This window comes from Chinchilla lanigera, unplaced genomic scaffold (assembly GCF_000276665.1).
Source record: "Chinchilla lanigera isolate Chin_1 unplaced genomic scaffold, ChiLan1.0 scaffold00153, whole genome shotgun sequence".
NCBI classification, from domain to species: Eukaryota; Metazoa; Chordata; class Mammalia; order Rodentia; family Chinchillidae; genus Chinchilla; species Chinchilla lanigera.
Window position 1 is genome coordinate 1,871,989 of NW_004955554.1, and position 12,864 is coordinate 1,884,852.

The window sequence follows — 12,864 nt, forward strand, 5'->3', positions numbered from 1 at the left end:
TGTCACAGTTACCTGCGTACTTTCAGCTGACATTCTCCTGCTTAGGTGATAATACCAGAGTTATTTATTTCTTCACTCCATTCTCTCTTGAATTTCCTTTAATTATAATTGTCTTCTCAACACTTGAGATAAAGTCATCTTACAAAGTATAATACTTACATTCACGTACTAAAAGTCTCCTTCTCAAAATACACCCCTATCTTGTTTACTCTGTCAGCAATGATAGTGTTGCTATTTTTTTCCCCAAACCTCCACTGTACATGAAAACCTTGATATCAAGGAATTCAAAGAAGTTTTAGTGTCTGAGAACTCAGTGGAAAGGCTAGCATTACTAGTTGTGAAAGACCTTTGCAGAGATCTTTGGTCCTCGCAAAGGAGAAGAGCTAGAATTTGGCACAGGGAATCATTGCTGATACTGAATTCCTCTCACTTAATGTGCATGTAAAGATTGGTGGAGGGGATAATCTGTCAGAGATCTCATTATTGCATATGCCATCTTCAGAAAAACCAGAGATCTGTGCAGATGTCCCCAGATCGTAAGCAGCACATCAAAGGAGGAAAGAAATACTGAGCTGCATCCCCCCGCACTTACTGCACACACCTCGCCAAGAGAAAGCCTGCCCTGGACTCGGTCTCCTTCTCAGGTCTCTTTAGATCACAGCAAAGGGACAAGTAAGACCATAAACAACATCATCAATGAGCAAGGAGCAGACACAGCTGAACAGCAGCCACTGCGGGCGATCCTCGCACTCTCCCCCTCCTCACAACTGCTCGGGAAGCTTGTCAGAATGCACAGTGCAAATCACACTCCCAAAGAGCATGGAGAAAACCCAGAATTCTGCTTTTTAAATTTTCAAATGACTGTAATGCAGGTGGAAGATGAACCATGCATGCACTTTAAAAAAAAAAAAAATACCAAGTACTGAGACAGAAAGCACTAGGACAGAGAGTGAGGTTGAAAGAAAAAAATTATTATTAGCAATAGACTCAACAGAGAATCTCTGTAACTGTCAAAGGAAACACAGATACAGGACATTAGACTTGTCAAGGCCAGAAGTTGGTAAAAGGTCACCAACAAAAGAGAAGCGAGGGCCAGACTTGCCATCACAATCTCACCGTTTGGAGACAGGAAGCCTCCCCAGCACAGACTCGGCAGGTACAGTGGCCTTAAAAGTCCAGCTGCAAACATGCACGGTCCCTGAGAACAGCCTGTATTGACTCCTTCACAGCCTGGCTGCTTTTCTCATTGGCTTCCTTGGAAGGTGAGGTCAAAGACTTCACCCAAGTCTAACTGCCTGGGGGTTTGCCCCAAAAACCAGGGCCAGAGCTGCTTCTGTTGAGTGTTAACATGGATAAACATGACTCTCTAATATTTTCATGTTTTTAATAACATTTTCTTAATCAGTGTGCAGGGCGTAGAGCTTCTGTTGCAGACTTCTTGTCTCTGTTTGTTAATTTTGGACCCAAGGTTTGGCCCCCTGGCCTTGTGGCCTTCTGCGTTTCTTCCTCAGGTGACGACAAGAAGCTCACAGCATGGCTTTAAGTGCAATCCACGCACACTGACATTGCCTAAATTACAGGCTTGGATTTTCACTCATTTGGACACTTAACTTTTCCACTAGTAATTGCATAAATATCATCTTGATAAAATGAATCTCACTGTATCTCCAAACTGTTCCTTTCTGCCACGGTGAATTGCATAAACACATACTATTTCCTTCAAATTCCTTATGCTTAGTTTTAAAAAACTCTTTTCCTCTTGCACTCACATAATATTTTTCAATGAGTGTCAGATATAACTTCAAAATATATTCCAAATTGGACCATTTCCATATTAATCCACCATTTCCACTAAATTTTAAGCAACCACTATCTCTCACCAGAAAACTAAAATAGTTATTAAATGAATCATTCATTTTAAGACCAATCAGAATGTGTGCTGTGGTATACTGATCTCTTTAAATGCTTTGCATTACAGTTATAATTGAGATCTGGATATGCACCTAACTCCACAAGGCTCTATGTGATCTCATCCCAGACTACTTTTCCAAATTCATGATATGCCACTCCCCTCTTAATGAAAATCACGCCAGCCATCTTGCTGTTCCTACAGGAAGCTGTGAAAATTTCTGTCTCTTTCTTACAGATCAGAGTATATAAACATGTATGACATGATCAATTGTAGAAATGAATCAGTGTTCACTAATAAATCACATTACTTATTACAAAACAAACATGTAACCCAAAGTCAACTCAAATTAATAGCCAAAATTTAAATTAAATCAGGAGTAGAGCAAAGTTCTTGTTATGGGAGTGACAAAATAGTTGGTGAATACCATGGCCATTAAATAAACCATTAACAGTGTAAACTTTTCTACACATAATTAAGCATTTCCTATAACATTAATAGGACCCAACTGAACATGATTTGACTGAAATTTTTAAATTGCTTTTCCATTTTCTAAAATCTATATTGCAGAATTGTTGATATGCTAAAAAAGTAATTTAAATTTTCTGTAGCCTTTCAATTAAAGTGAGTTACTATAATATTTTATAGTGACAAAAGTATTATGAATTTATAGTGTTTATTCACTTGGGCACTTTTTTAATTTAAAAAGCTTTTACATAAAGTGCCAAAACAAAAAGTTAAAAGTCTTACCAAAATTTAAACATTAAAGCCATGCTTTTTGAATATCAGTTAAAGCAAAGACAAAAGGCTTATAGCAATACCACACTGCTTACCGTTCACCTGGAAGATGTGAGTCTGGTAGACATGTTCATAGCCATCTGCGTAGCAGGTGTAATTCCCCATGTGAGTGGTGGTAACCTTAGTAATGTACAAAGACCCATCATCTCCAAAGTCCTATGGAAAATTCATATAAAGTAAAATGAATATATTGGCATTTTCAAACTTTCACTGCATTGATAAGCAAAATAAATACACTAAAATATTGTTTTAAAATTATCAAATTAATCAGTATAATTGTGAAGGACTTTAGCTTACCATTTTTCTAAGATATAATTTGTTTAAGAGGGACCACATCATGAATATAAATTTTCCATATGTACTTGAAATATGAGTTTATATGCTCAGAGTCCCTACTGGTCAGCGTGACAGTGCTCAGACACATCTTCATGACTCTTTTGAGCAAGATTTAGACTTCCTTCTGTGTAAACAGTCCTGTCCTAAAGCCCTATTAGAAGAACAGTAGTACCTGTTTAACATTATACCAGAGACAAGTAACGATGTAACTTGTTGGGGATTAAAATGGGGTGATCAAAAAACAAAACAAAACACCAAACCAAAACCAAAGCAAAATAAACCAACCAACCAAAAAAGCAAAAACAAACAAACAAAAAACTAAAACCCTGAAAAAGAAAACAGGGGACCTAGAAGTCTGCGGACCGATTTGAATGCTCCACATAGCCCTGGGTGCCTGGGAGGCCATGCCAATGTGTGGGAGAGTGTACCCATGCTGGAAGGTTTGGTGCCCTAAAATCTCATCAGTGAATAACTTCAGGCTCTGCACCAGCAGGAAGTAAGGGCAAAGCGAGTTGTCAGCTGCCTGTAGGAACCTTGATACATACCTCAAAATAGGAATAAAACACTTCCAGTGGAGAAGAATACACTGACTTAATTCATACAATTAAGTATATGTCCAGTCCCTATCTCACTGTTATGAAAATTGAGCAACCATTTCAGGGATTTAAAGGATACACGTAATAAAAACACAGATGAAGTAAATTAGACTTAATCAATATGGAAAACTTTTGTTTTCATACCAAAGGACTCTACCAAGAAAGTGAAAGGCCACTTGACAGATGGGAGAAAATATTTTAAAAATCATTTTTGTGGTGAGGGTCCTCTGTCCAGTTTATATAAATAATTATTACAATTCAACCATAAAAAGAGAATAGTTCAATTAAAGCAATGGGTTAAGAATTCAAATAGACTTTTTTCTCAAAAGGCTCACAAACAGGCAACAAGCACATAAAAAGATGTGTGCAGCATTATTAGCAATATGGAAATGCAAATAAAGACTACAGTGAAATTCAACTTCAGGCTCACCAGCTTGGCAAAAATAAAAAAGAAGGAATGTAACACTCCCTTAAAGCAGAGAGGGAAATGGTGGAGTTTGCAACTCTGCTGGAAAAATATTAAATTGTGCATCAGCTTCAGGAAACAGATTGGCAGTTTCTCCAAAAGTCAGTTATTGATGATTAGCAATTGTATTTCTACATGTATACCAAAAGAATACAAATCTCTTGCATACAAACTGCATGCAAATGCTGATAACTACACTTAACAATAAAAAGGAGAAAAAAGGATCTTAATGTGTATCAATTGATAGTAAACATACTGTGTTATATCTACACAATAGAATATTACTTGGCATAAAAACAAAGGTAGTTCTGGTTTATATTATGACATAGATAAATCTTGGAAATGCTATGATAGATGAAAAATGCCAGACACAAATGATCACACCTTATGAGTTCAATTATATGAAATTTCCAGCATAGCCACACCCAGAGACAAACGTGTATCATGCATAACCAGCGACTTAGGACTGAGGCTTGGACAATGATTGCTAGGAGGAATAGTAAGACACGAAAGAGTGATGAAAATATTCTAAACTTTGACAGCTGTACTCGTTACACAAATTTGCAAATATGCTGTAAACCACTGAACTATATACTTTAAAATGGTCTTTTTTATGGTGTGTTGATTATATCACAAGAAAATCCATGAGAAATCCTTCCATATAAAAATCAAATGTGCTATAACAAAACTATATGTCATTTGGCTAATGGAATCTTTATTCAGTATGAATTAAAGAATGATTAAGAATGATTGACACATTTATGTTAAAAGAAGATTCTGTTGTATTTCAAAGCACAGCAAGCATTCAAAGACATTATTAAGCCGTAGGTGACTAGGCAAATGAATTAAGGTATGTCTTTGTAAGAATTCTGTGCGTTAGAGGGCTGGTCCATGGGGAGGCAGGCGAGGGCGGGCCCAGTAGGGAGTCCTTCGTCACTGAGGTGATGATGTCTTGTGGCTCACGAGGACTCCCAGCTTTCTGGAGATAGAGGTATGAGGACAAGTGAGCCGTCCAGGCTTCCCTACTGGCCTCGTCTCTCTGCCAGGACTCCGCGAGCCCTCACCAGGCAGAGTTCATCCACCACTCAGTCTTGTGGTGCCCAGAACTGAGAGTTCAACAAACTTCCTTTCTTCCAAGGAAAACTGCTGCCAATATCCTTTTGTAAGTATGAAACCCTCTAAGAATTGGTTGTTTACTGACTCTTTCCACTTTTCATTTTGCATTTAATGTTTCCGGTGGATTTTCAAATTCTTAGTGTTATGTGGAATATTTACGAATTTAAGTTGGGTTCTCATCTTTAATTATTTTGGTAAAATGTAGCTAACTTTGTCAGTGTCATTTGCTCAAGGAAAATTTCCCTTGCCTATTGTGCTTTTTAAATCTTTAAGTCTTTATAATCTAATAGGAGCGAATGACTTACCAATATTCATGTAGCTATGGCCTGATAACTTTGTGAATTTACCTGAATCTCTTATGTGTTAAAAATAGCTTCTCTCTAATTATACTATTGATTCCAATCAAGAAAATTATTACAAGGCTAGTGAACTTGGCCTTAAAAACATGAGAAAAATGTTGTAATAGAGAAAATACAGGGAGAGAGAGATGAGTGGAAGGGGGTATGGGGGGAGACAAAGTTGAAAAGAATTCTAACAGTAGGAAGAGAAGCAGGAAGAAGAAAGAGAAGAGAGGGTGAGGGAGGGTCCAGAGAAGGTAGAGAGGAAAGAAGCACCTCCTGTACTCAGGCCATCACACTACTTAACTGAAGAACGTTTTCTTAATAGCTGTCAGATACAATATTCACCCCTTACCTTCTGTCTGTAACATAGATCATACTTCATCTCTACAACTCCCAGGAATGTTCAGAGCATTATACACAAAGCCCTGTGACCTGCAGAACAGGAGGGACTCTGGAGCTCAAACTCCAACAAGGAGTATCTGAGACACAGAGAGCATGATCTGACTCCTGTCTCAGCTCAGGGCAGACTGAAAAGACAGCAGGTACCAGGCACAGCCTGGGATACCCAGTGACTTGTAGTAACTTTTGATTCTTCAATGATTATATATATACAAAAACCCTCACATGGACAAACCACTGATAAGAAAACCGATATGCCAAGCAAAAGGATAAAGATCGGTCTTAGGTGAACACTGAGTGGAAAGTTGATTTGTTGGAGAATTTAATGGGAGGAAGCCAAACTTTCATAAAAAGCACTTGGAAGGTAGGGTCAAAATATTTTGCCAAAGAATACGAGGAAAAAGTAAGTAATGATAATCTGAATAACATCAATACATCCAGTGTTCATAATGTAGACACACAGACAAGGAAGACACACATGACACAACCAGAGCAAATCCTAGAGACCAGATTAGGGCAAAGATGTAATCCTAAATAACAGTAAAAATCCAAAATATGCCCGATGTTTATAATTGTGTTTATGTTCCCAGGTGTTAAACTCTATGTAGGGGGATTCTCATATAATCCCTTTTGAACTTCCATAAAGCATAAGCCAACAGCCTTTCCTGTACTGTACATGGCTCCCTGGAAAGGACAGCCTCTCCTCAAGAATTCCTTCGAGGCACCGAATTCGCTGAGGTCTCACAAATGAGATCTGAGATATGGTAGGTGATGAAAAGTGGTAGATTCCCTCAACGAGTGAGGTAAAACTTGTTCAAAATTCCCCTCTGACAAGGTTTAAGTGTCTTATGTAATGTGTGTCATTCTATGACATGAAGTCCCTTTCAGTGTAAAACAGTCCATTTTCTAAACCAGCATGCTTGACCCCTGCAAAGTTGTGTTTCTGTTCATGTCTTTAGTCCTCTTTTCTAAGTGGAACCAAAAATCTTCCTGTCATTTCCTTTAATATGTGACTTTATAAACACCTTGTAATGCAGCTTTTCTTGAATAAGTAAGAGTTTAATATTTCCTCACCGCTTTGAATAAAGTGTGTATCTTTTTAGTGAGCTTGAAATGAAGCTCTGTAACTATGTACTGACTATTAATATATGTCTAGCACTATGCTGTATGTTTCCAAAAAAATGAGTCTTCAGCTTTTAAACAACTTCATTAAAAGGAAGCATTGTTAGGCCTGTTGTACGTGGATAAAATTTTAAATACGTGTGTTGAGATTGGCATGCAAGATGAGTGATCTCAAATTTCACCCGCACAGCAGAATTTAGCCACTCTGGTTATGTAAGTGTGGCATACTTTCTCTTTTCCAGGTTTTTCTTTAATTTAAGCCAGGGTTCAAAATTATCTGTTGCATCTTTCACAGAGATACAACAAATGTACTTTTTACTTTCTTTCTGACTTAGCATTTCCAGTCCCACAATCTTTTTATCTTCTCAGCATTTTTCTAATCTGTGTAGATCAAATCGAACGTGTGACTCTGCAACTCAGCCAAGGTTGAGAATGACAATCTCAGAACAAACTCTGAGGTCAGGGACAAATCATGCACTTACACTGAAGCCCCATCACATCATAATCTTACAGCCAAAGATGCTCCATAAATATTTCTCCAGTGATTAAATCTTTATGAGCCTTTAGACTATTACAGAGTTGCCTCGGGACACTGGTATCGAGAAAGAGTTGATGAAAAAACCAAAAATCATTTGCTCTGCTAAGCTGATTGCTAATATTCTCTTCAAGACAGTGCAAATGGGAATTTGGAAGAAAGAACATCTGCAGCACATTTCTAAATTTTGAAAGTGTTTGTGGTAACTACCCATCGACTATACTCAGTCAGGAAGGAGTAATAAAACACTTCACAGCCTGTGGGAGATGATCGATGTGTCAACTTGAGCAAGCTCCACCCGGCTAACTCGAATCAGCAGGTTTCTGGGTGTGGAAGAGGGGATCTACTGGGGGGGAGCGACGGCAGCCAAGTTGTACGGACGGAAGGCTCGGCTCCGTTTCTTCGGAGGAGTCCATTCTTCACCTTCGCCTCGGACGTCGTCTCCGGGCTCCCAGTAAGGACTCTTCAGCCTCCACCCCAGAGCTTGGCCTCCTGACAGGGACGCACACGGCACCACGCTGAGCTCCAGCTTTTTGGCTGGGTGCTGGGCTTGTCAGAGCTCAGATACACCTTTTACACGCTTCTGCACCTGGCCCTGGGCAGCCTCTGTAAGCCATTCTTATACAACCTTATACTTGTGTATCTTGCATTAAATCTGTTTCTCTAGTAAGCACTGAATAATATAATCACTGATCAATCAGAAGGTTGAAAGCACTGGTGCATTGTTTAGATCATTCTAATAAAAAAAGAGAAACGTGATCTATTACAAAACAGTAAATTTTAAATTTAATTTTCTTTTTATATCATATTTCTCCAAATAGTTCTACATTGTGCAGTACAAGTATTACTACAATTTAAAAGAAATTTTCTATGTAAAATACATTGCTTGAATATATATTGCATTAAAGTAATTTGCTTTACAAATCTTATTATTTTAGTATGCTTTTTCTTTATCATATTGTGAAAGCTATTTTCCTAGCTTGTTATGTATAAAAAATATATTTTTATAAAGTACCCATAAAAGTAATTTAAGAAAACATCTACATATAGAAATTGACTCACATGCTATTATTTTATGGTTTATATGATTTTTCTACAATCTTGCAATGTTTCTCATTGCCCTTTCACTAACAAGCTTAACCTATAACCAACAAATAGCACTGTGAAAAAATAAATTGAATAATGAAGTTCAATTTAGAAAATACATTATTTTTAAAATATATCTTTCTTAAAGTAAAGCATTTCATAAATCAGTTTAAAGATGCACAATGGAAAAGTCAGCTAACATGAATGAAAGCTGTTCCAGTTGGTAGGCAAATGAAAACCAAGCAACAACATTCTTTGCTCAGAAAACTGAAAACAATAAGTACAAAAAGCACGAGAACTTTGTGGAACAGCATTATTTGTGGGTAGATGTAAAAGAATCAATCATATCTTGCCTTTTATTAAGAAAACAACCCAGCACAGAGTTTCAGTAGCACCTTCATGTTAGCTGGCAAGGTCTCTTGAGCTCACTCCTCCCAACCCAAATGCCCACCAATGGAGGGATGGATAAAAATGACGTGGCTTTTTATACAACAGAGTACTACTCAGCTATAAAGAAGGATAAACCCAAGCCTTTATAAGTAAGTGCAGCATGAGACCACACTCATAAGTGAAATAAATTAGACTCATATGTGTGAACATCATATTGTCTCTATGGTATGAAAAACTGGAAGAGGAAATAAAGTCCAAAATGTAGGACAGATGTTGTGAAACAGGAAGAAATTGTTGAAAAGGAAAAGGGAACTAGGATGGGTGAAAGAGGGAAGGACAGTAGGGAAAAAGGAAAAAATGCAAGTCAGTTTTATTATTGGTGTCTCAGTTCACTAAAAAGGAAAGCTTATGCTAACATTGATTGGAGAAATTTTTGTGCCCATATCTTATACCCTGAGCAATTGCTTTATTTTTTCTGAATAATTCTTTTTTATTAGTACAGGTATGTGATGCATAATAAATACTGCAATACATTCATTGTGGGTAGCACCAACTTTGTCAAAATGGCCACACTCGCAAAACTGAAATACAGGTTCAGTGCAGTCTCAGTCAAAAGACCAGCAACGTTCCTCACAGAACGGGACAAAACAATCATAGTATTCATGTGGAAGAGACCCAGAACCACAAAAGCAATCCTAGGGAACAAGAGAAAAGCAGGAGGCATCACAATCCTAGATTTCAAGTCATATTACAAAACTACAGTGATAAAAACAGGAGTGTGCCAGCACAAAAAAACAGACACATAGATGAGCAACTACACTAAATATAACAATATGTGATGTATTAACTATTGTTATTCTCCTATTACTTTATTGTGAAATTTTGTTTTAACTTTTTTCCATAAAATAAAATTTTTAAAAATTATTTTAAAAAAAGAAAAGCAAATGGGTGTCAGAAACGTGCTCTGTTAGTCACTCTTGCTTCAGAGAGGAGAAGGAGCGACGGGCAGCAGCCATCAGGAGGCCTCGGGCCCTACGTCGACCAAGCGTTGTGCCCTGGAGCGGAGCATGGAGTGTCAGGGCGTGTGGGAAGGCGGGGCTCGGGGAGGGCCCTGATGGCAGCTCTCACAGGACGAGCACGGCCAGAGCACAGTACTCGGGGCGCGGCACCACAGGGGCTGCGTGCTGCAAGAGTCTGTACTTCACGGTGAGCATGGTTTACAAACAGCAAACAGAAGGCCATCAAATATAGTGCTTGTTAAAACTTACAGTCTGAGGGAGGAAAGGAGGACACAATGTGCAGACTGAGGAGCCTCAGCTTCCTGGGCAGTGGTAGATATTTTACGGAGCTTCTGGGTCTATCGGTATCAACTCTCTGTTGTACTTTAAATTGCACATGCTCTATTATACCCAGTATTGAAAAGAGACTAAAAATTAACAGAATAAAAAAATTCAGCTGAACCTTATATCACATATATCTAAATAAAAAGCTTCTTCTATGTCTGTGAGGACTGTTCCAAGTCTCTTTCTTATTGTCTAAATAGATTTGAGTTGCACTTAAAATGTAATGGATAAAAATCCTATTGATATTTCAAGCTGTAAATTGACTAGTCTGAAAGGAGAATGGATTTTTATTTTCATAAAAATATTGATAACAATTGCCAAAGGAACTGGAGTCTGGTAAATCTTGTGTAGTTAGTGAATTAATAACATGTAGAGTTCTAGCTTTATTTTAGATGTAGATGGAAAGAATCCCATTTCCCTCCACTTGATGAGCTCAAGCTACATGCTGTACAGAGTCCTACTGGTTGAAGATATAACGGCTACTTTCTCTGGAGATCCAGCAAGCTCAACATCTGACGAAAGCTTGAGCTTCCATAAAGGGGTAAGACTCAGGCACCTTTCACCTCACTGCTCTGAGCTCTGGTGAGAACCAGGCTGGCGCATGCACCGAGCCAAGGCCACAGGCTCACAAGCACGGAGACAGACACTGTGAGGCTCCCACCGGGAAGAGAAGTGCGGCCGCCTGCTTGCTCCCACCGCGTGTTTGCAAGAACCCTGAGCAGAGCCACAACCAGTGGTGGAAGGAAGGATGCATTGGCGGAGGAAGAGAAGCAGACGCACGGGGAACCCCGGAAATGAAGGCGGAGGAAGAGAAGCAGACGCACGGGGAACCCCGGAAATGAAGGCGGACTACGCAGTGTCAACAATCCACTCCCACCACAGCATGAGACAACAAGAGGAAGGAGTAGGTCAGGTGAGCACAGGGTCAACCACACAGGAGAACAGGACGCCTGAGTGAAGAGGAAAGCAGGTAGCCCAATTCCAGGGACAGATATTTCTACCTGGTCTCCACTACACACACAGAACATGTAGATCTAAGCCAAAATCATGACACCTGGAGCAGAGAAAGAAATCAGTCTGCTGCTGAGACACAAAATAATCGATTCAATTAATCAGAAATACAAACCTGCCAGTGGAAAAGTTGGGTATGGGGTTGGAAATGCCGTTATTCATACATCAAAGTCTGCAGTGGGTGGAGATGAAGGCATTCGTGAATAAGTGAGTCATTTCAGCAAAGAAATGAGGGTGAGACAGTGCGGCAGGACATGTTAGAAGCACACACACACACACACACACACACACACACACACAAACAAACAGGAGGAATGACTCGGGTGTCTGTCAGCAGACCTGACACTTCCAGGGAGGAACTCAGCCAGCTTGAGATGCAGATCAGCAGACACCACTTAAACTGACAGCATGACTGAGAAAGAAACAGAGAAAATTGTAAAAACAAGTCATCCAAAATAAGGCTAAACTGCTACTGCAGTTAGAAACACTGATGGGAAAGAGAGGAAATGGGGAGAAAAGTGTGAAACTGAGTGGACAGTAGTGCTCCAGAAATAACTAAAATAAAGGATTGATAGAAGGAAACAGGGAGATGGATCTTTTACGAAGGAAAGGTTGGAGAGACTGAGGGCGGGAAGAGGGGAGGAAGTGGAAGAAAGAGACTTAAGATGTGTAGTTCACATGTACCAAACATGCACAGCAAGTGTGAATATTATGTGTATAAATATGAACTAAAATAATAATAGTAACAGTCATAATGAAATGGGGGAAAGGGGTCAGATGGAGACCACTATGAAGCAATCCCGAGCAGGACTTAAATTAATCAATTGGTTGAATGGGACCTCTAGACCTAGTTTGCTGAGGAATCTCCAAAGTGATTTCCACAGTGGTTTTGCCAGCCTCCATTCCCACCAGCAGTGGAGAAGAGTTCCTATTTCTCCACAGCCTCACCAGCATTTGTTATTGGTTGATTTCTTAATGATAGCCATTCTTACTGGGGTAAGATGAAATCTCAACATTGTTTTAATTTGCATTTCTTGAATGACTAATGATTTTGAACATTTTCTCCTGTATTTATTTGCCATTTGTATTTCTTCATCTGAGAAGTGTGTATTCATCTCAGATGCCCATTTTAGGACTGGGTCTTTGAATTTAGAGGGGGTTGATGTTTTTAAATTCTTTATATGTTCTAGATAGAAGACCTTTGTCCGAGGGACAGCCAGCTAAAAATTTTTCCCAATTTCTGGGTTTTCTTTTTACAGAACTGGTGATTTCTTTAGATGTGCAAAAACTTTTCAGTAAGATGAGATCCTATTACCCTTCTGGGTATTTGAAAACATCTGGTATGTGAAAACATCACATCACAGGGATATATGTGTACCCATCTTTATAGCAGTGCAATCTGTAATAGCTAAATCA

General features: G+C 38.9%; 1 protein-coding gene across 1 annotated transcript in view; it reads right to left on the reverse strand.

Annotated features, from left to right (window-relative positions):
- Fstl5 (follistatin-like 5) overlaps positions 1 to 12,864 on the reverse strand; it is a gene marked incomplete in the record, with an annotated part of 716,744 nt that overhangs the window by 164,391 nt on the left and 539,489 nt on the right. Inside the window, 1 exon segment of the mRNA XM_013508669.1 lies at positions 2,743 to 2,863. Within this exon segment, the coding sequence (XP_013364123.1) occupies positions 2,743 to 2,863 (121 nt within the window).